Below are 22233 nucleotides of genomic sequence, written 5' to 3' on the forward strand. Positions count from 1 at the left end.
ATTGCCTCATCTCTATTTTTGAGCTGGTCAGCTGAGTTTTGTTGAATACTCCATTCACTGAAAGGCAAACAAATCAACTTCTGTTCACCGTCTCTGTGATATTCATGATTATACATACACAACTAGCATGCATCTCTCCTCCTACCTCTCTTACCGTTTACTACAGGAGCAGCTTTCTTTCTGTATGGCATTTTGCATTAAAATCATCCTCTTAAATTGTAGTTCAAAACAGATTTCCCTCTTTTAACTTCAAAATTGCCATATCACGCATATCTCCATGAGGGCAGGGGTGTTAGCAGGACAGTCAGAGAAGCCAAACTACTACAAGTTATTTTCATTTTGAATTTTGAGAGGAATAGAAAGTCTACAAAGTTAACCAAGCATCATAATTTGAATAGTTTAATTAACTCATGCTGAGCAAATACCATAGCAGACAGTAATTTAGTCATTCTAAACAATTTCTTCAGTGCCTACACAGCACTTTAAAAGGACAGAAGCACTTTTTGAAGCAGTTTATTTTTGAAGGGGATGGGGGGGGGCAGCACTTGCTTGGATTTTGCTATAGAGCCCTCAGTGCTGCTTCCACAAAGCAACTGGAAAGTAGCTGCTTCTTGTCGGGTGCGAACTCATTTTCTTCAGTATCAAAAGACAGAAATTTTGTCAGCCTCTCTTCTTCCCTGTAATCACTTTTTCTCTATTGCTTTCTAATCCTGCAGTAGCTGTCAGTTACTTATACACAATGATGTTAGGATGTGTATTTTTGTAGCCTGTATTTAACAAAATCCAGACACCACCACACTAAAGCGTCACTCTTTATTTATAAAGTAAATTACAAAACAGATAATGAAGTAAACTTTTATTTAATTCTAGCATCTGAAGGTGGCTTACATTCAATACATAGATACCATAATCAAAAGTTTCCTTTATCAGTGTGTTTATCCAAGCAATAGAGCAATTATTACCCTAGTTAGTTTTACAAAACCTCCAGAGGAGATGTTGTGTTAAGAGATCCAGTTTTCCCTACTTTAGTCCTTTGTAATCTAAGCATTTCAAAAGTAATTACCTTGTTGTCATTTTCATTAATGACTACTAAATAGCTTGTGAGTTAACTGCAAGCAGTTGCATTGCTTTGGATCTTTATGAAGACCAACAACTTAAGAGTGGACACTTTCAATTATTAAATGACTACAGGCAGTTCAAGGAACAACTTTTATTAATGCCCTTATTTTGTGCTGGCTCTGAACAGTCAGTAACAGTGAGCATATGTAGTGTGATGTGAGGCAACTACATAGATGTAAACATGACAGATCTTCAAAAGATCAGATGCTTCTTATTGCTTTGTCGGGAGAATAGCTACAAGCAGCCCCAAGGGCACAGCCAGCAAGCGCTGTGAGGCTCCACATGATTTAAGAGAACAGTCTGTTGCAGCAGTGTTTCTCTTTTAGGGGAGACGTGAGGGAGAAATTTGCTCAGGACACTACTCTGTGGGCTGGTCAGGGACTTGTGCAGAAGCAGTGACTGTGAACTGACCCTGTAAAATATTTGAAGATAAGGTATTTTAAGATGTCTGGTTTGGGCTGAACTCATTATAAACTCATGGGAGTCTATGCTCAAATGAGCTTTGGGCAGAATTTGGAGAAACACTCCTCCACATACCTAGGGCAGGATTTAGAGAAAAAAAACCCCCACAACATGCACATATCCATAGCAGGTCAAGCTGTTCATTATTTAAAACGTTTAGTATTAAAAAGCTGAACTTCTTTACTGGTTCTAATGGTTGTAAAAATGTAAAATATAAACGTGTTATGTGTCAGCCAGGTCAGGCGTGCATGTGGGCAGGAACACTGAATCCAAACAAAAAGCTCTCTAGCAGTGATTTTTAACTGCTACAGTCAACCATTAACCTTATTATAACTTAACAACCTTTATTAACCTTAATAAATCAAATTAAAAAATTTAAGTGTGCCAAAAAGATTCTGACTTAAACTAAAAATACCCTTAGCTACAGTGTCTAGCGAGCTGCACAGACCTTAACTGTGTTTAAAAGACAACAACGCCTGCCTGACAGGTCGTAGGTAGAACAAAAATTCCCAAGACCAGCTCCTTGCCCTAGAGGGAGAAGGCAAGAGGCAGAAAAGGAACAGGGTAGCATTAAGGACGAGGAGATTAGCTGGGGGGTCAAGAGCTACTGAATTAGACTGATGTAGTGTATAAGATTAAACAGAAAAGATGAGGTGTAAAATTTCTACTGCAGATGAAAAAAACCACAGTAAAACCAACAATTGTTACAATCTTCACATTACACAGCCCAATCTCAACAGGGTGGATAACAAGCTAGTATCTCCAAATGAAATAACAGATAAATTTTACAAAGAACTAGTAGTGTCAAGGCATTACTTCCCTACACAACAGGTTAAAATACATCTTCCATCGGGCAAGAACAATGTGATGCAGCTATGTAATGCATACAACCACAATTTATGGTAATATTATGCAGTAAACAAAGACTTGCAACTCGTGTCATTTTAAAAATCAAAAAGCACAAAACCCACACACAAGACACCAAAAAGCAAGTCCCCACTGGGGAATATATTTTATCCAGTAGAGATCTGCCTCATTATATAATTTTAAATATTTAAGCTCATTCAGTATACCTGATTTTCACATCTAGTTCTTCTTTAGTCTACTTGTAAAATGCATCTATTTTTCCTATTCCTATTAAACAGATTAAACATGTTTCAATCAATACTCTTCTGATTTCAGTATGTAGGAGCAAAAAAAAAAAAAAAAAAGAAAAAGAAAAAACCCCAAATCCTAGCCAGGCGCTGCCAGCAGTTTTTCAAGACCTAGTTGGATTTTTGTTACAAATTTAAGTTACTACTAAAGCTCAAACTTTCAGAAAATCATTTTCAGACCATCTTGAATCTATTAAGTTGCAATCTATTATGAAGCAAGTTTTTTTTTTTACTTAGTTTTAGATCCCAGTGCACAGCTAATCAGTTTTTATAGAAACTTTAAGTATATTGTTTTGAAAGCAGCTCCATAATCTATCAAGTATACTGACTCATGCACTTTTAATTACATTTTACTTGATAGCTTGATACTTAACGTCTAAGGCTTAAGAGTGGTATCAAAGTCTGGAAAAGCTATAGTGCTTTTGTGTCAGATTTCTTTAGAAGACAATTCCACAAAAGTAATTATTAATTTGGAATGACCATGCTTTTTTTTCATGGAAAAAAATTCCACCCATTCCCAAACATCTGCATCAATTTTTTAAATAACAGATTTTAAATCAACTTTTCTATCAAGAAAACCAAAACAAACAATGCATCATGTCAAAAACAGAAGAAAGGCCTCTACTGTAGTAGTATCCATGAGAGCTACAAGGAAAAAGACTTATGTGGGACAATGCTGCAGTCCTTCAAGTCTACTCACATAGTAAGTCTTACTGGTTTCAATAGGCTACTACTCATATGAATACAGGTCTGCTATCTAGACAAACAATGAAACTAACCACAGAATACACGGCCTTAATAGGTTTCCGTCTGTGAAGTTTATGATCACATGTATAGCTATTAAATAACGGATTCTAAATTTAAAATAAAGTGATACAGGTTTAGTTTTCCTCTTCTAGCTTTGAAATAATTAGCTCTTCCACATGTCATCGAACATGGTAAATAGAAACTCTGTATTAGTAGTGCTGAGGTCAGAAGAGGGAAGAGTAAAAAGAGCTTTTTTTCCTAGCATCTATGAATGGAATGATTTCAGTTCATTAGCAAAAGCCAAAATTTCATTTCTCGCTGTAGTATCTTATTGCTAGTGCAAACAACAGCTTTTAATCAGTAGGTGTTTCAGTCTCTGCTGGACCTCTGATCAGTCTCCGAATTCCCCTTTTCCCTGCAGGACCTTTTGGTTTAGCAAAACTTTGTTTGTGTGCATGTTGTTTTGGATGAACCTCTTCATAAAGGAAGTCAGCAGTTAATTCATCACCATTATCTATTTCAATCTGCCAAAAAGAAGAAGCAGTTCTTCATCATATTCATCTCAAAAACACATTTAATAACATTTAGAAATCTTTATTTTGCTGAAGCTCTCAATATTATATTAAAACCAGTATGTGCAAGAATGTTCAGTGTCTAGGATGAAGTGTTCTCCAACTTACTTGTGCCTAATCTCCTCAACAATCTTGGATAGTTTTTCCTGAGATCCCTCTTGCTCTTAAACAGCACAGTTAAGTGTGATTTGACTTAATTTGTTCTTCCTGAAGTATAAGCACAACTACAGAGTACATACACCAAGAAACTTCCATAGCCCCAAGCTTCAGGACAGTGTACATGTTAGTACTAATACTGGGAATAAACATCCCATGTGGAAACAAGTGCTTATCACTCCTTTTCTGTAAGTAACTTCCTCAATATATACAAGAAAGCAACATGTGGCCTTTCAGAACTAAGGTTTACTTTCTTATTCTCCCCTCTGAAGAGAAACTTTTCATTGTCCCAATGTAATAATCACATCCTAACAATTAAATTTTTTCACTAGAAGACTGCTTTAAAATTGAAACTTGTGAAAGCAACATGCATAACACACTGTTGTCTCCTGAGATTGGAGGGGAGGAGCAGAAACGGCTTACATGACTACTGCAGCTCAACAGGTTTCAAAGAGAATGTATTCAAGCCACGGAAAATGCTGAAATCCATTTAATAAGGGCTTTGTTGCTGTTGTTATCTTTTAAATGTAAGAATATGAACCTGAATGGAAATAAAATACTGTTCTCAAGCCAAACCCCACCATTTTTAACTGTAGGAATGTAGCATTGAGAGAAATGCTTTGACCCTGTCCTGCTGAGTATTTAGCACTTCATGGCCTGCCAACCATAGCGCTTGAAGGAATCACTAGCCACTGTAATGCTGTGACAATACACACTTCAGAAATGTGTCTACCAGGTATTTCAAGAGTCACATGGTACATTTGCTTAATTGTAAAAAGGAACTTTCTTAGAAACAATTAGGTATAAAAATGGCTAGTATTAATTCTGTTACTTTTTTTAGGCAGATGTAATCCCCATAGAAACCAAATCTGAAAGTTCTCCTAAATTCAGAGCACAACTATTAAGAATGTAACCAAAGGTCATATATTCGATGAACAGACTATTACTATGGTCTGTTTTGCTAGAGGTGGTGAGGTACTCATTCTTTATGCATAGTAGTAAAATCTTTAGTGAGAAAAGATCAGCTTGCTTACAAATCCTAATTTGCCCTTGTCAAGGACTGGTAAGATAGCAATTAATATTCAAGATCTGCAGCTTGAAATTCATTATTTTGAAAATCCTCAAATAACTTTGGCCTTAAAGGAATTCAGTGTTCAGAAACAACAGTATGTTGTGGTCCATAGTACAACAGGCCTTTTAGTAAGAAATAACGTTACTTCTAAATACTCCCTCAAAATACTATCAAACACTCCCTTAAGGCAAAAGGATTTATTTACTAAATCTATCAAAGTGCAGAAATTATAAACTACAGAAAAACTTTCATGGCCTAAGTTTAAATATAAAGGTTTTATCAATATGTATTTCCTGTTAAGGACAAGCATTTACACACAACTTTAACAGTTATACAACACTTTTCATTGTTTACAGAAAGTTGTGGCAGAGACAGCTATGGTTAGCTATCAAGAAAGGGACAGAAGGATGGAGAAAATACCAACAGACTTACTTTTCTAATTATCTGCATCCGCAACTGTCTTTCTACAATTTCTAACAGTGGACTTTTGCAACTAGAGTACAGCATCCGTTCTCGTATACTACAGGTATACCCTGGCATAGAGTAGATGAAAACTGCAGGAGGGGCAGAAAAAAAAAAAAGTCAGAGCAAAATACACTGTATCAGAACCTTTATCATTAAATCATTTACAGCAGAGAGGCAGTGGAAATCGACTATGCAGTCTGAAAGGGAAAACGTAACATCATTCTGGATGTTTCATTTCAGATGTGGGATCAGAGACTGGCCAGTGTCTTTTCACATGAGCACTGATTTCTGGAAGTTTAAAAGGTTTTCATTATCAAAATGGATAGCTCTGTACTTTCTAAATATAAGGACTCTTCAGAAGTCTCAATTTCACAACCAAATGACACTGAAATTTATGGTCACGTTGAAAGATCAGATTCTTGAAGCTAAACAGGTAACACTCTCTGCCTCAAGGTTATTAAATTGCTTCAAATAAATCAATGAAATTTCACATATGGAAATTTTCTCATACCTATGGATTCCAAATAGTCCCCTTCATGGGCATGCTTATAGAGGAAAAAGTGGTAACGCGCAGAATCCTTTGGAATTCTTTTTGGCAAGTCCTTAAGTTCAGTATGAAGTGTGTTGGCCAAAATAATAGTTTCATTTTTCATATCAATTTGCTGTTAACAAAACAAACCTCAATATAGTTAATACCCAGAAAGCAAACCAGAGAACACGACAAGATTAAAAAAAGATTTAATTAATCTGGTTCAGAATATCAATTTATGCCATATACGCACATTGTTTAATATGTGTGCAATTTGTACAATACTATTAAAATAGTTAAATGAAAGTATTTTATACTTGCCAATTGCACATAATTGAGTTGCTTATTTTTCAATTTTTCCAAAGCCCGAATAGCTTCTTTAGCAATGGGGAATGCTACTCCTTGCAGCGTTTGATGCTTAGTATCTACACCAACATCTGTCTGTACCTGGAATCAATACAAGTCAATTGAGATTTAAATAGAAACTTTTGCAAGCATTCGCTTAGTTTCATAGAGTAACTGACAATGCGTTGCATATGGTTACACACGGAGATAGCAATAGGTATTCTGATTAAAAGATACCCTGAAACATTATCCCCTCATTCAACAGATTTGCATTTTTTTAATTTATAGGTCCTGTTTGCTTGCTTACCTGAAAACAGTTTCATATCTCTGAAACTGCTAGCTTTGCAGAGCCAACTTCCCTCCCTCCCGCTTCAGCCTCCCCACAAAACCCCTATACCAAATAGAAAGCAAATCCAAAAAAAGTCTGGTTTTGACTTCTGACATCAAACAGAGAAATCTAGGCTAACTACAAGTCAGACAATTGCTCATAATCTAGTTATGTTAATCACATAAACTATTCAAGAGGAAAGGACAGTTACTTTAAAGCCACTTTTCAAAAATATGCATGTATCAATGTTCATGCACATTTTCTCTCAGTGTAAGCTCTGGTCTCCAGTTTTCCTGACCCTGACCAGTGAACTACTTATCTTTTTAGAAGCTTTTGAATATACTGACTTCCTTTTTCAAATCCACAATTACATTAACATCAGTGATGAAGCAGCAAAATGCTAATCAGCCACAAAAAAAAAAAAAGTACAAAATTGAAAGGACTGGTCTTAGATCTATCAACTGGAAGATTTTCAGCGTAAATTAAAATTGGATGCTAATGAAGTATGAAACATACTGATAGAAAAAGAAGAAAAATCAAAGATACGTGGAGCAATACTAAATTAGACTGCATCTTTTAAAAGAACAGCTTTCCCGTAACTATGGAAGAGGAGAGGAAAGCAGGTGAAAGAGCTTACTTTAATATCAAGATTAATAAATTTATTAACAAGATTATATGACAAATATTTACAAAATATATTCTTAATATATATCTGCATAAAAGCCCGATTAATAAAAAACATAATAAAAATAAATAAGCATCATAAAATAACAAAACATATTAAATATAAAAGTAGAAACAAAGTCATAAAAGCCAGCTGTGAAGTCTGTGGACAAGAAGGGGAAGAGAGGAACCTTGCACTCCAGGGATATTTTGAAGATTTAATAGTCTATATTGTAAATTATTTCAGATCATTAAAGCAAAATGAAACACATAAGGCACTTAAAAATACATGAATTCATATTAAGATCTGTTAGTGGTGACTGCTGAGTGGGTAATAAAATGGTAGATGAAATTCAGTACACATAAATGTGAAGTGATATACACAGGAGAAAAACAACCCCTATTCTACTTATACAGTGAGGGACACTGAAACTGGCTGTTACTGTTTAGGAGCAAGACCATTGGGGTCGCAATAAGTAGTTCTATGAAAACGTCAGCCCAGTCTTGGTCAAGAAAAAAAAAAAACACTCAAAACAATAACCAAAAGTACCCTCCAATAAAATACCCAAATGAAACATTATGAATTGTTAGAGAAAGAGCAGAGAACAAGAACAGTACACATCGTGACACACTGTAGATATCAGTAACATGCCTACATTTCAAATAACACATGCAGTCCTGGCTTCCCCATCCCTCCACCTCACAAATTATATAGTAGAACTGGAAAAAACACAGAGAAAGGCAAAAGGATCAAAAGTATGGAGTACCTTCTTTAGGAAGAACAACTAAGTAGATTAGGACTCTTCAGCCTGGAAGAGATAACTGAGAAGGAATACAACAGAGATCTCATGGATATAATAGGAGAAAAAAAAAAGAGTGAGGAATGACTTTTCTCTGTCTTTCCCATACATGTGTAGGGGCATCACAGTAACTATTGGATAGCAGGCAGTAGTTCTTTGCATAGCATTTAGTCAGCTGTGGAACACCCTGTCATAGGATCTGTGGACAACCGAAACTTTATGTGGATTTAGAAAAATGGCAAGACTACATCACAGATGAAAAACCCATCAAGAAAAATTAAATACTAAGACATCACCTCTTGCTCAGAAAGATCCCTGCCTGCAAACACTGAGAGAGCATTCAGGGGAGTTACTGTGGTTTTCTTGCCCTGCTCTTACACCCTTCCTAGATTCCTGCTGCTGCCCACTTACAGACTTGACACTGGACCAGGTGAGCCTGTGATCTGACACAATAAAGTATTTCTTAGAGTAACTTTGGAAGAATATACCTAGGGAAAACTTGAATTCAAAATACATTCTGTTTTTGTTTTTTTGTCAGAAAGCTTTTTAGTTTTCTGAAGCTAAAGGAGGAAGGTTAATGAAACACTGCTTCAGGGAGTCTAACTATAGCCTTCACAAAGGTGGAAACAATGAAGAGCTTAATAAACTAACATACTGTGAGATGCTTCACACAAAGCCAAAATGACAGCAATCTACAGCTTATCTCTCTCTGAAAAGTACAGCTACTGCTGCCAAAGTTTCATAATAACATATAAAGTTTTAGCCTGCCTGAATCAGCTATTAAATACAATGCATGCACTACATAAAATACTAACACTAGAAGTAAATGATCATCAATACCACAGAAGTTTTAAATTCTTCAGTTTTTTTTAAAGCTGTTCAAGTAGAATGTAGTATTTGATGATCAAATTTTATATCCTAAACATGAATGCATTTCTACATTGAGTTATTGTATGGATGGAAAATATCAAAAGGCCCTAAGGACAAAAATAAATGTCAAGAAGAAAAACAACAGAAATGCAGCATAAGCATGTTAGAGAGTGAAAACCACTAGAGAGAAGATAAAGAGCTGCATTTAACAGGATGGTTTCCTGGCATCCAGCTGCAAAAATAAATCATTTCTCAAACACATAAACAGTGGCTGTGAAATATAAGCCTAAAGAACTATTAAGCTCAACACAAGACCTATTTTAATACATGCATGAACACAAACAGTGATCAAGTGAAGAAACAATATGAGAAAAGAATCCTCTTTCATAAATAACAATGAAACATTTCAGTCACTAACTAACTAGCAATCGTCAAATTATTTGGTTAAAGGTGTCAGAGATTTTTCCATAAAGAGTTTGTGTCAAAGCAAATTAGTCCTTTAAAATGGCTAGCTATTTGTTTTAGAACAAACAAACAAAAAAAAGGCATTTTAATTGGAATTCTATTCAATTCCTCTCTGTTATGAAGACAGTGAACTGGTCCTGGAAGATAAGAAAGTTTCATCCACAGGTAAGGCTGCTGAAATACTCTTTAGGATTATTCACTGCAATAGTTCCTATTTTGCGTTTTCTCTACAATTTCTGCTACTATGGGAAACTTATCTGGGCAATAAGTACATCCAGTGATATTAAGCATGTTTAAGGACAAAATTGCAAAAGATCGGCTCTTCAGTTGCTAGGCCTCCAACCCAGACACTAGGCCTTGCAAACTCAGCAAGATCACGCCACTCTAACTCCAATCATCATCATCCTGGAATTCCTGGGAGGAAAATTTATATTCTCATCCACTCCAACTTTCAGAAACTTCCCATTTTCTGTTCTGCTTTTTTCATTCTAAAAAGATGTCTTCCTATGATATTAAAGAACTCTGCACCCAGTTCCCCCCCCCCCACTCATGCTCTAAGGCCATGTAGGTACCTCATTAATCTTAATTTGTCGAAGTTCCTCTTCTGCTGCAGTCAGAGGTGCAGGGGAAGACTGTGATATCAAGTATTTTTTATATCCATTCAGTGAAACATCATCCTGAAAGCACAGTGTGAGTATCAATCATTTTACAGTAATAAAAGTTTTCTTCAAAGATACTCTATGCAGAATAGAAAAAGCATTTACATACACTGTTGTTATGCTCATTTTATTTGATGGATTACAAGCACAGGAGCATTTGCAAATTCAGTTTGGCTTCTTGAACAACAGGGTCTACTGGGCTGCTCTGATGCCCTTCTTACCCAATGGTACAGTGGGCAGCATATCTGCGACCAGCCCCCAATTGTCTTGCTAATTCAAAAAATTAGACTTCATGAATACTGAGGTGTGCATGAAGTTATTCAGTCTGCTTGAACAAAACCTCAAAAAAGAGAAGAGTCACAATTCTTCTAAAAAAAAATCTTTTTATAAAGTCTGCATGTCCAGACAGTATACTGGTAGCTGACTGGTAGCTTTCTACCTAGAAAATGGGAGGCAGAAATACTACCTGCAGACAGGTACTAAGCACATGCACATGATACAAATAGTTTAGCATGCAAATTCACAGAAATGATGAATTCTGATAGCCACTCTGGGGAATTAAAGCTCAGTGTCAGTTCTGGCTCTCTGCAAAGACTCTGATATCCGAGGTAAATGCTGTTCTGCTTTTATAATTAAGGCATCGCTCAGAAAAGGGCAGGACTTTATGCTATCATACAAACGTGGTTTTATACTCCAGCTCTGACAGCAAACAGAAAGCTCCTTTTTAGCTTTTCTCTTTCTGAAGGAGGCAGACCATTTCAAATACAATTTCCAGTGCCAATAGTCCAGTATGTCTTGCTTCTGGAGCTCAGAGGTAACAAAAGGTTAATATATGAAGGTGAAGGACCACATGGGATCATAGCCAGGTTCCACCAAGATACCAGAATTGGTTGTACCTAAACCATCCTTGTGTCTAACAGAGGGACAAAGAAACACGAGTAGACCACTGGATACTGATGATCGAGATTCTGGGCGAGATTTGCGACTCAAATACTTTGAAGAAGCTGTGATCTTCACATAAATGAACATTAGAGGCAATTAATAACTTTATAAAAAGACATTAAAACCAACTATATCTATTTGGAGATACAATAAGCTATAACACTATGAACTTGAAAAAGCATATTATGCTATGTTATATTGACTTCATCCTCAAAGTGCCCCAAACATGTTCTGAAATAACTATAACAAATTATTGCAATGCTCCTTGGAAACACAGCCTTGAGCTCTGAGTTCCAGGGTTAAAAGCAAATTCTACTTACTACACAGACTCAGCTGCTAATGCTCCACTGCATGTGGTGCTAGGAGATTAGATGAAAGAATGGCAACAAGAAATAACATGACCTTTACCAGTAAACCCTCTTAGCAATTGGGTTATCTGCTGCTTTAGACTACGGCCTCTCCATGAGAGGCTTATTAGTGTGTTTGTTAGGATAACACAGCCTCCGTTCCATGTTAATGCTGAATATAACAAACGAGTTACTTAATGAGCAGTAAAATTATTAGTCTCATTTCCTTTTGGATTTGCATCTTCTGCTAATGTGTCCAACCCAACAATCCATGTTTCTTTCCAAGGTTTTTCTCCAGTATCCCCTGTTCCCCAAATCTCCAACTTCTTCCCTTCCTTCACCTCTAGATCCCTGAATCAATAGTGGCTGTGCTTTGGTTCAGATTTGTGCATATGGTAAACTAACCAACAGAACATACCTGCTGCACTCTGTGTTTGCTAAAGGAAAAAAAGAGGAGCGCTAATTTGGATCTTTAAATAATCATCAGTTTTCAGGAAAGTTATTGGAATTTTGCTTCTTCGAGAACTCTAATCTGTGTTTTTTTAAAACTGGCAATACATTAAAAAGTCAAGATTGTGCTAGGATGGACAAACAGGCAGACATTACAATCATGTAAAATCATGTCCCAAAGTAACTGAGGTAATGCAACAGCCCCATATTTCCTTATATGCACAGCAGTTGAACATTCCTTAGAAGTTCATTAGACTTTTTACATACAACTTCCAGTTACCTTATTATATGGTAGTTCAACACTCAACCATTAATATTTTCATTGAACAAATCACTGATCATTAAAATTCTGTTTCCCTAAATAAAGATGGTAGCCATGGACCTCAGCTACATTTTATGGTCAGATTTTAGAAAATACACTTTAATATCTTTGGTTTAAGATAAACATTTTCTTTTTTAGATATTAATGACTACAGATTGCCATGCTAGCCTAATTTCTGATTTGGAACCATACATCTGAAAAGGCCTTTGTAAGTAATTGGCCTGAAAGTTTTAGTGTAATGGCTTTTTTGAGGATTTGCATGCATGTAGCGAGCTTGAAAGATTCTCCTATTATTCCTAGATTATTTACTTTTCATAGACATTTGAAGCAAGGACTTCTTAGCCTGAAATTATTATATACACTTACATACTTTTTCAAATAAGAATAATTACATTTAAACACTGGAATAAAACACATACCTTTTAGCTTTTTTTTTCCCCTTTAATCAAAAAGGAGCAGAAACACCACAAATTCATACTTGTAAAATCAGCAACTATATTTAATATTTCTTAAAACAGTACACTGACTTTAAAAACATACCTGTACTGTTCCAAATACTTCATCCTTAATATGACCACCTCCAAATTCTTTCTTAAGTGTTGCCCGGGTTGCTGCATACAACATTTTCTGACGAACCTAGTATATCATAAGATAATCTTGGCTTGTCTTTTTTTTTTTTTTGATGTATACACAAAAACTAGCATTTTTCTATGCTAAGTCTATTAAAAAACATTTTTCTAAATATTTTACAGTGGAAACTAATTTAAATTTGTAATTCTTAATAAAGAATAAATTCCACAGAGTGAGCTCTGGTGCAAGATAATAACATAAGCTATTCAATTCTCAAGGGTACAAGACCACCTTTTACCATGCATTATCAACAAAGCAATTCAAAATTGCAGCTTTAATTAGAGTAGGTGTGAAGGGGTTTTTTTTCCCTTAATAACACAAAATCAGTACTAACCCTAACTAGTTTTGAACAGAAAAAAACAAAATTGCTTAGATCCTTTGTCATGGATCTGCATACTGATGCATACAATATACAAAGAAAGAGCAAACTGCAAACAGCCCATTGTTATTTTTGATTTGGTAGTGACCAAGTAGTTTTAGTTCAACTACAGAACAAAGAAATAACATTTTCTGGGAGCAGAAGATTTAACGAAACCTGTCCCTTATCAATTTATGGCCAACATACTCCCCTCCCAACAGTCCCATCTTCACTATCTTATTTCCCCACCATGCTATGCTCATCACAGTACCTTCACCTTTTCCACCCAATCTCTTCTCTATATTCCACCCCTTGGTCTCTTAATATTTCCTAAATGCTAGTGAAAGTAGTAGGCATCTGGGAATAACTTTACTTCCTGTCTTCCCTTATCTCACATTCCCCAAACACAATATTCCAGTTCTCCTAGAAATCTGTAACTCTAACCTCAGCTCTCTCCTATGATCTGTAACTACTCGCTGTGTAAGAAACAGTGCATGCTGTGGTCGGCCACAGATGCATGAGTGCCAACTGGCCAGCCTGAAAGCCAAACAGAATAAACAGCTTGAGCTCATGCTGTAATCCTTCCTTCTATGATGGCACTAATGGAGATTTCTGTCCTCTATCTTGCCATGGATGTTCATGAAACAACGTAGATGGAAAAGTAGACAAACAGTGCAAAAATGTGTTTTGTCTCCTTAAATCAGGCTAAAAATAAATTGGATCAGCTGGACTCTATCTAGACACACTAATACTGCTCCTTGATCAGCAAAAGGAAAGATGAGTATGTTTCCCCAGTTTCCTTGGGGGAAGGGGATGGGAATGCTTCATAAACATTCCCCAAATCGTTCTCACCTATGATTTAGAGCAAATGGCACTGCTGAAAAATCATTACCAATGTGAAGTTTTCAATGATTGTTACTTACAGGGGAGTGATCAGGTGACCATGCAATGAAGATCCATTCATATCCTTGAGCATTCTGAGAATCTAACCTGTACAGTATATAGCATGGTTGCTTGTCTTCAAGAAGGGGAAGAACAAAGTAATCATAATCCTTTTCCCATGATCCAACAGGCTGCCTAGAGGATCCCACAACAAGTTGTTCTATAAACAATAACCAAAGCTACAGGTTAGCAACAGTATTGTTAATACTAGTTATTAAAATCAGCAATTACAATAAGCACTTAGAGTTAAATACACCGGACTACTAACAAGACTAATTTTAAGTCACTTTGTTTTCCATAATTACGTCTACAAGAATGGAAGTCAAGAACAGTCAATGTCGAAGCAGGTAAACTCCTGCAAAAGCTGCGTATGTTCAACACCTAACTTACTTTGACCCAAATGCAAAAAATTGAGAAGCAATGTGCTGGCTGTCATTGAGTTCTTTGATCTGTAGGGAAAAGACTGATGTTAGTGTTCCAGCACAGCCCACACAGTAGAGAAAGAAAAACTATATTGTGACAGTTAATTTATTTTTATATCAGAGTATTTAGGTAGAAGCAAGATGAGAGTAAGCTTTTAAGTTTTAGAATTAGAATTATTGCTACTCTTGCTATAACATATTAGTGTTTGCATTTATTGTAAGGAGTCAGTAATCCAGCTATATAGTGAGAAGAGTTTGGAATGAATATGCTTGCACTAATCACTTTAACTTGACTATTTAAGGAGATAAAACCCTTTTTAATACAGCTTCAAAACTACAGACTCTTTAAATGATTAAAGTAATTTTTTATGTATAATTGGCTTAATTCTACACAGAATACTTTAAATGATATTTAATTATGTGTACAGTTGAAATAAGATTTCTCTCCCTTGCTTATGAATCACATCTTAGTTTCCAGAAGAAAATACTACCACAGTATTTTTCAAAATATTTATCAATCTCCCATTAAATACTAGCCCCCACGCCCAGAAGAGAAACACTTTGTTTAAATGAGATTCCACAATGGTTTGAGGACCATGATAATATCTAGTCTATAAAACAGACTAAATTTTTTTTATGAGACCAGGACCTAATTTCTAATATTTCAGACAAGAGCGCAACACAATACAGATGCCCTTACAGCAAATCTTTCAAAACAAGCCATTCTTCCACATTAATTTTCCAAGGCACTGAACATGAGCAGCTCAGAGAGTGTTTGGCACTTCTCTGCAGCAGATTCAAAGTAGCTGAAGTTTTCAGAATATACTTGCCAAATCTTAAACTCCAGATGGCTTTGAACTCACTTGGATTTAGACAGAAAAATACAAGTTTGCTGCTGGGCAGTATCATTCCTCTAATTGTGTTAGTAACTCAAATTAGCAGGACTCAATTTCAGTATTATCTATTGACTAAAAAGAGCTGCTGCAGACAGATGATGCACTGTCCCTCTTCCACCATTCTTGGAGTGTTACAAGTTTCTTTTTGAACTGTGGAAAGAAGTATTAAAGACTTGATTCTGCTTCTACTTACAGATGAAATGCATATATATATATATATATGCACACACAGAAGGAAAAATACTTGATATAAATGGAAAACATTCCCCATTTTTAGCCTTCATTTTACATTGAAAAAGTAGCGCATGTTCAAAAGCACCGTTTTTTAGCGGGCCTAATAAAATCAAATTCAAAGGTATGTCAGCATTTGTTAACCTGTGCTGATGAAACTTTACCACAGTGACCTGCCTATAATACTACTATTGCTGCTTCCTTCAGAAAAGCAATATAAAAACGGTGGAAGACTTCCTAACAAAAGCAAATGCAAAGAAGATATCAGCAGGTTTATTTATCTAAGGATAAAACTACATGAGTGTATGTATGTACAAACATACAGTTCTCCAACTAACAGCTATTTCAGTGCACTGTAAATGACTGAACACTGGGAACAACCAAGAAAGTGAGGTCAGCATTTCATACACTTTAAAGATGGACTAAACCATGCAGTATTTTATACAGTTCAACTATAATTTCAATTCGGCATTGCCATTAGAAAAAAATATGCACACTGTCCTGCAATATACTGAAAATTACAGTATTACCAAAAATTAAATCCTACTTTCAGTATACAAAAGACCTTAGTAAAATTAAGTTTCACAATTTTTTTGTAAACAACTGTACATGTAGGTCACTAAACATCCCCATAGAAAACACCCCCAAAAATCAGGCAAAAAAAATATTAAAATTTGACTAACCATTTTCAATGACTATTTTTAAAAGCCTGTATCGTCCATTTCTGGCTCCAACAAAGGTGTCCTTAAGGTTTCCACTAGCTGAAAAAAAGAGAAAATAAAAGTAACTGAATGAAGACTTTTATTTCCCTAGAACAGGAAATAATCAAGAAAGGCAAAAATGGTATTGTACATTAAAAGAGCATACAGCTGCATCTTAACTACAAAGTTGGACTGGAAAAAAATAGAGAAGTGATATCCCCCTATGATCCTCCTGTTCCAACCACCGGGATGCAACAAAAAGATGACGATAACATTACAAACATCTGAGGAAAAAAAAAAAAAAGACGAAAAACAACCAGCCCTGCTTTCTTACATACCATAGAATTTTCCATATGGTGAAAATTAAAGATGACTTGTCACGTCATAAATCTCAGGTTTCAGAGTTAATACAAAAACACAGTAAAATATGGCACATCTCAGATTACAATAGCTTTACAAAGTCTGCCGGCTTCGTACATGTTTTCAGACGTATAAATGATACACCTGCCGGGAAAATTTTAGAGCCTGTCTGCAAAATTGCTAGTCTTTCCTAAGGACGCTGCTCTGAAGAGTACCAGTGAAGGCTGCCACCCTTCTTTCATCTTCCATACACACTCATCTTTTTATATGGCTCTTAATAACAATTGTCAAACCCTGACTTAGCAAATAGGGTAAATTTATAATGAATTTACAAAGTAACTAGAAATTTCAATTTATATATTTCACATTGACAATACAATGTAAACATGGCAGACGCATTTCAAAAAGCACATTAAAAAACTGTGCTTGAATCCAGAAGATCATTCTAATCTCAACTGCTCTGCTGCACATTCTGAGTGCAAGTCCATTTAATTATACCCTAGACAAGGGCGTGTGCAGCATTTATTGAAGAATATTTATTGCGAGCCAGTCTTCTAAGTAATCCCACAACATGGAGCATAGCACCAGCAACACAAACATCTGCTATCAAACCAGGAAACAAAAAAGATTATTTGCAGTCGCATTGAGGCCAAACACCAGGTGGTCAGCCTGCAATTGGCTACACTACCGTCCATATTCAGAACATTTAATATTTATGTCTATCAAGGCGGCGTGAAGGCCCATTCTGCAATTCCAGAATGGGGACAAGAAGAGCATCAAGCAAAATTAACTTCATTGGGTTACCAGTCCCACACCAGCTTTATCTCAGTTAGTATTTTCCCATTAACTAGTGCTGACCCTCAGTGTAATTTACTCCCAGTTTTTCTAATTGTCAGTTTTTCCACAAAATCCCATTCAGCACACAAATATTATGCCATTTTCTAGACCTTACGACTCTCCTGGGACATTTTTTGTCCTCTTCTTGCCTATTACCTTTTGTTCTTCATTCTGTAGCACCAAGGCTACACACTAAACAAGACCAAAACACAGTAGTCACTACTGCACCAACACCAGAACTGTGACAGCTCCTGAAGTAACAGCTGAAGACAAAACACCAGTGTTTGAGAAACTCTCTTGTTAAGAAGTGATCTAGATTTTTTAGCAAAGGTTTTAAAAGTCAGAACAGAACAGTACTAGTCTCTGCTTAAGCTTTCTGCAGAGCAGAGATTTACAGAATTAAAATTTTTGTATCTCATTGTGCAGCTTGTAGTTTAATTTGAATTTTTTTCCAAAAAAATCGTGATGATAAACACATTTTCTTCATCTACATAACTGCTTCTATTAGTGCAGTTGAGTTCCAGTAGCAGAAATGTTTAATTAAATCCTTGGAAAGAGACACGGTGATTATATACAGTTCCACATGCCCTACCCTATCCAGGAATGGACATGGTCTGCTGTCTCAGCACTATCCTCGACAGGATTTTTAAAAATATGCAACCTACAAAACTTTAAAATAGACAAGCTGAGACACACTCTTCAATAAGCAAATTTATATTAAATAAACTATTCAGCATTTGAACAGTCCTCTGTAAGTGCTCGTTAAAATCTTCAAAAGATTGCATTTCACTACCTGTAAACATATTCATGTATCAACTATTTAGATTTATTTTGCTGCACTTGCAAAGTGACTCATCTGTAGTATGGAATATTAAAATACAATCAGGTTTATTGCACAAATATTTTACGGCAAATGTTATTTAAAAATAACTTAGGAAACGTCAAGCACAATCTAGTGAACTTTCCACAGCTCAATGCAAGTGAACATTCTGTGATTTTCTACACTATTACTGCCCTGCTTGAAAGTCTAGGCCCTTTAGCACCTATCAGACACCTGAAGCATGACTGGTTCCCACTATTTGATTTCAGTTTCCAGAAAAGACCCGTGCATGTTGTCAAACCTTGCCATTATTTTTCCAGGGTACTAGTCTGACTGTAGCTAAAGCCAGTCTCACAATGGCACAACAAGTGCTATTCATCTTCCAAAGTGCAGCCCTGCAAAGAGGGAAGCGGACGCCGTACTGCAAACAGGGTCCCTGATTAGTGGGCTGGCCTGCATCCCAGCCTGCCGAGGCAGAAGCAGCACAGGAAACCACCCGCGTCCTCCGCAGGTCTCCTCAGACAACAAAAAGATTCTCAGAGACACGAAGGAGGAAAGGCTTAGCTCCTCAGCCCCTGCAGTAAGCAACAGGGTAATTCTTTTGGTCCCCTCTCCAACACCACCAAGAAGAAAAGGGGAGGAAGAGCCACGACAACAGTCCTCCCCGGCCTGGAATAAAAGCTATTTGGGATGCACCTCAGGTCTGAGAAGGGGCAAAGAAGAGAAATAAGAGCAAAAATTGATGCAGGAGAAGGAAAAGGAGCAGAAAGGGTGCTGAACGAACATAAGAAATGCACAACAAAGGGGTTGGAAAGGTAGTTAAGAGCTTCTACAGCAGGTACAAAAGTCACCTGCAACAATAAATGTGGGACAGCAGGCAAAGTACACTGTACTATCACTGAACAAGCAGACTGCAGAAACCAAGGCACAAACTCAAAACCCCCATAATCCTGCAGCATAATCCTTTCTTACTAATTCTGTGATTTAAGGGGCCTAATAATACTGAGAAATAATATCTCCTCTTCTGATTGCACTTCACATTCTCCACGGCCTGCAAGCATGGGAAAACAGGTTCCCCTGCACCTCCCCCCTTCACAGCCTCCTGTAGCAGGGCTTTTACTGGGCTCCCCTCCTCCCGGATTACTGGTTCTTCCCAGTTTCCCTTCTGTCTCTGCTGTTTCCCAGAGCTTCTCCCTACAAGGAGCCTGGCAGCGACTCCCGGCATTTTCAGTGCTCTCCAAACCATCTCAAACTAGCTGCAGTGACACTGAGCAGACACCAGCCTCTTCCAAAGCCGGGGGGGGGGGGGGGGCAGGCTGCGCCCCTGCAGCATCCCCCGGTCCCAGGGCACCGGTCCCACTCCAGCAGTCATCCCACCCCAGGAGAGAAAGCTCCTGCCCGGGCGGCGGGCACACCTGGCCACAGGAAGTTACCTGAGCCACAAGGATACCTTCCACGTCATTTCGGGGTTTTTCGCCCTCAACAGTTTTTCTGCCTTTCCTGTCCTGGTTCCCCGCCGCTCTAAGGCCGACAAGTGCGGTTAGCCACATAAATAAAACCTACAAGCCGCCTGTGCGGCAGCCCCCAGCCCTGAAGTTCATAATGAAACGCGGCGTTGTCCTATTACGGGTAAAATCCGGGAGGGCCGCGGCCGCCCGGAGCCGCTGCCAGAGGCGGCCCTCCCCGCTCCCCGCCGCCACACAGCCGCGGCATCGCGCAGCACGCTCCCCCGGGCGGGCCGCCGCAGCCCGCCCAACGGCCGCGCTCCCGCCCTGCCCGCGGCGCAGGCAGGCACACCGCGCGGGTACCTTGGATGCCGGTCTGGTGGGACATGTCGCAGCCGCCGCGCCCGCGCCGGCCCCGCGAGCCGCAGCGCGCCCGGGGTCCTGCGCCCGGGCCCGGCCCCGCGCGCACGTGACGCGCCCGCGCCACTCAGCGGCCGCGAGCGCGGCGCCTGCCGGGCCCCGCCGCCCCCCGCCGGGCTGCCGCCCCCCGCAGCGCGGGCTCCGCCGGGCGGGTCTGCAGCTCCTGCGCGGGGCAGCGGGGAAGGGGCCGCAAGGGAACTGGCAAAGGAGCACGCCAAGCCGCTGATGTGCTTCGTGAATTTTGCATTACATAGTCATCAGATGAACAGCCCAGAGATGAGGGAGCGGAGCCCACAACCACAGTCCTGTCAACTCAAGCCGTTGCTCCTGATGAGGGAGTTAATTTTGCATTATTTGCTACTCGGTGGCACAGCTCCAACAGGAACAACGAAGATTTTCTCTATTCCAGCATGTGACTCTTCTGTATTGCCAACGTCTAAATGCAGGCAGAGGAGGGAGGCACCTGCTTCTCAGTGCGTGTCCTACCCACAAGACTGATGGCTTTTACACCTTTTTGACTTGTGTGGAAAAAAGTTTTCTTAAACTTTTTTTTTGAAGTTCCCACTGGAAGAGAGTCAAGTATTGTGAATTTAAGCATGCTCTGATGGTAGGTTTGCTTCTGATAGTTACTTTTCACAGGCACCTTTGTCCACAGGTTGAAAAGCACCATCCTCCGATGAGAAAAAGATGGCTACTACTTCTTTCTTCTTCTTTAAAAGAAGTGTTCTTCTGCGTTCTGTACTGTACCTAGTGGTTTTGATCTATGTTGTGATCTAGATTAGACTCCACAGGTAACATAGTCAGGCATTTGTAGGTGTAGCAGGACTGCGGGCACTTCGTGTCTTGATGCTGATGTTCTTTCAGACTCACAAGGAGTTAGTGGGGCGTTATGGGTTGCTATTCAACGTAAGAACATAAGAAATGCAGTAACAGGGCATACCAAATATCTAACCCAGCAGCCTATCCCCACCAGTGGGCATTTTATTTCCCACGGGAAAGAAAAGAGTAAGGCAAGCAGATAGTAATACTTCCCCAGTATACTTTTCCAGCCTTGAGATCTGTAGCTCAGGGATTTCTGAAGGCAACTGATTTGAGTTGGTAGACGTGGGTGTCTACACCTTGTCACGTCCCCAAGTTGGAAGACACCAGCTGAGGGAGTCAGTGTCCCATCTGCAAAATGTGAACTAGCATTGTAATTGCAGTATATGAGCTCTACTGTGTGATGCTAGTCCAGCAAATAAGTCACCATGGAGACACGTCATCCACTAGACAGCTGGAACTAACTGAGGACTGCTGGGGCTGTAGAGAAGCTGCAGTTTATCTTTCTTCTAGCAAGGAGGCTGAAAGAGAGGGAGAGAGAGTTCACATGAAACCAAGAGATGAGACACAGCAGATACCTCCCAGTGAACAGTGAAGTCAGCTCCAATCCCTCTGTTATAAGCCTCCCAGAGCAGAAAGGTCGTTAAAAGCTAAAGCAACTCTTAGACAAGAGCTCTTCCAAGAGGAAAAAGAGTATTAGAGCTTCAGAGTGGCAACCAAAGATGTGATACTATCGCAATTACTTTAAATCACTGGTGCAGTGTTCTTGGTGCCTCCCATGTGCTGGTACTCACATTTGTGAAGGACTGATTTGGCTGAAAATATCTTGAGGAAAAGTTTTCAGACACATGTGTGCCCAGGAGCACTAGTACTGGCACAGTGTGG

General features: G+C 38.4%; 1 protein-coding gene across 1 annotated transcript; it reads right to left on the minus strand.

The window, feature by feature from the left end:
* Positions 1 to 799: 799 nt before the first annotated feature.
* Positions 800 to 20609, minus strand: TWF1 (twinfilin actin binding protein 1). The gene is made up of 9 exons (XM_064508072.1): positions 20473 to 20609; positions 16630 to 16707; positions 14379 to 14557; positions 13008 to 13103; positions 10316 to 10424; positions 6598 to 6719; positions 6259 to 6409; positions 5715 to 5836; positions 800 to 4006 (listed from the first exon to the last, which is right to left on the minus strand). The coding sequence occupies exons 1-9, from the start codon at positions 20495 to 20497 to the stop codon at positions 3836 to 3838; spliced, it is 1053 nt and encodes a 350-aa protein (XP_064364142.1). The 5' UTR covers positions 20498 to 20609; the 3' UTR covers positions 800 to 3835.
* Positions 20610 to 22233: the final 1624 nt, after the last annotated feature.

This window comes from Dromaius novaehollandiae, chromosome 1 (genome assembly GCF_036370855.1).
Source record: "Dromaius novaehollandiae isolate bDroNov1 chromosome 1, bDroNov1.hap1, whole genome shotgun sequence".
Classification (NCBI taxonomy): Eukaryota; Metazoa; Chordata; class Aves; order Casuariiformes; family Dromaiidae; genus Dromaius; species Dromaius novaehollandiae.

Coding starts and splice junctions, on each gene's coding strand:
- TWF1 (XM_064508072.1), bottom strand. CDS start 20,497: ATGTCCCACCAGACCGGCATCCAAG. Junction 16,708..20,472: donor CCACCAGACCGGCATCCAAG/GTACCCGCGCGG, acceptor TCTTTTTTTCAG/CTAGTGGAAACCTTAAGGAC. Junction 4,007..5,714: donor GGATGCAGATAATTAGAAAA/GTAAGTCTGTTG, acceptor TCTTTTTGGCAG/ATTGAAATAGATAATGGTGA.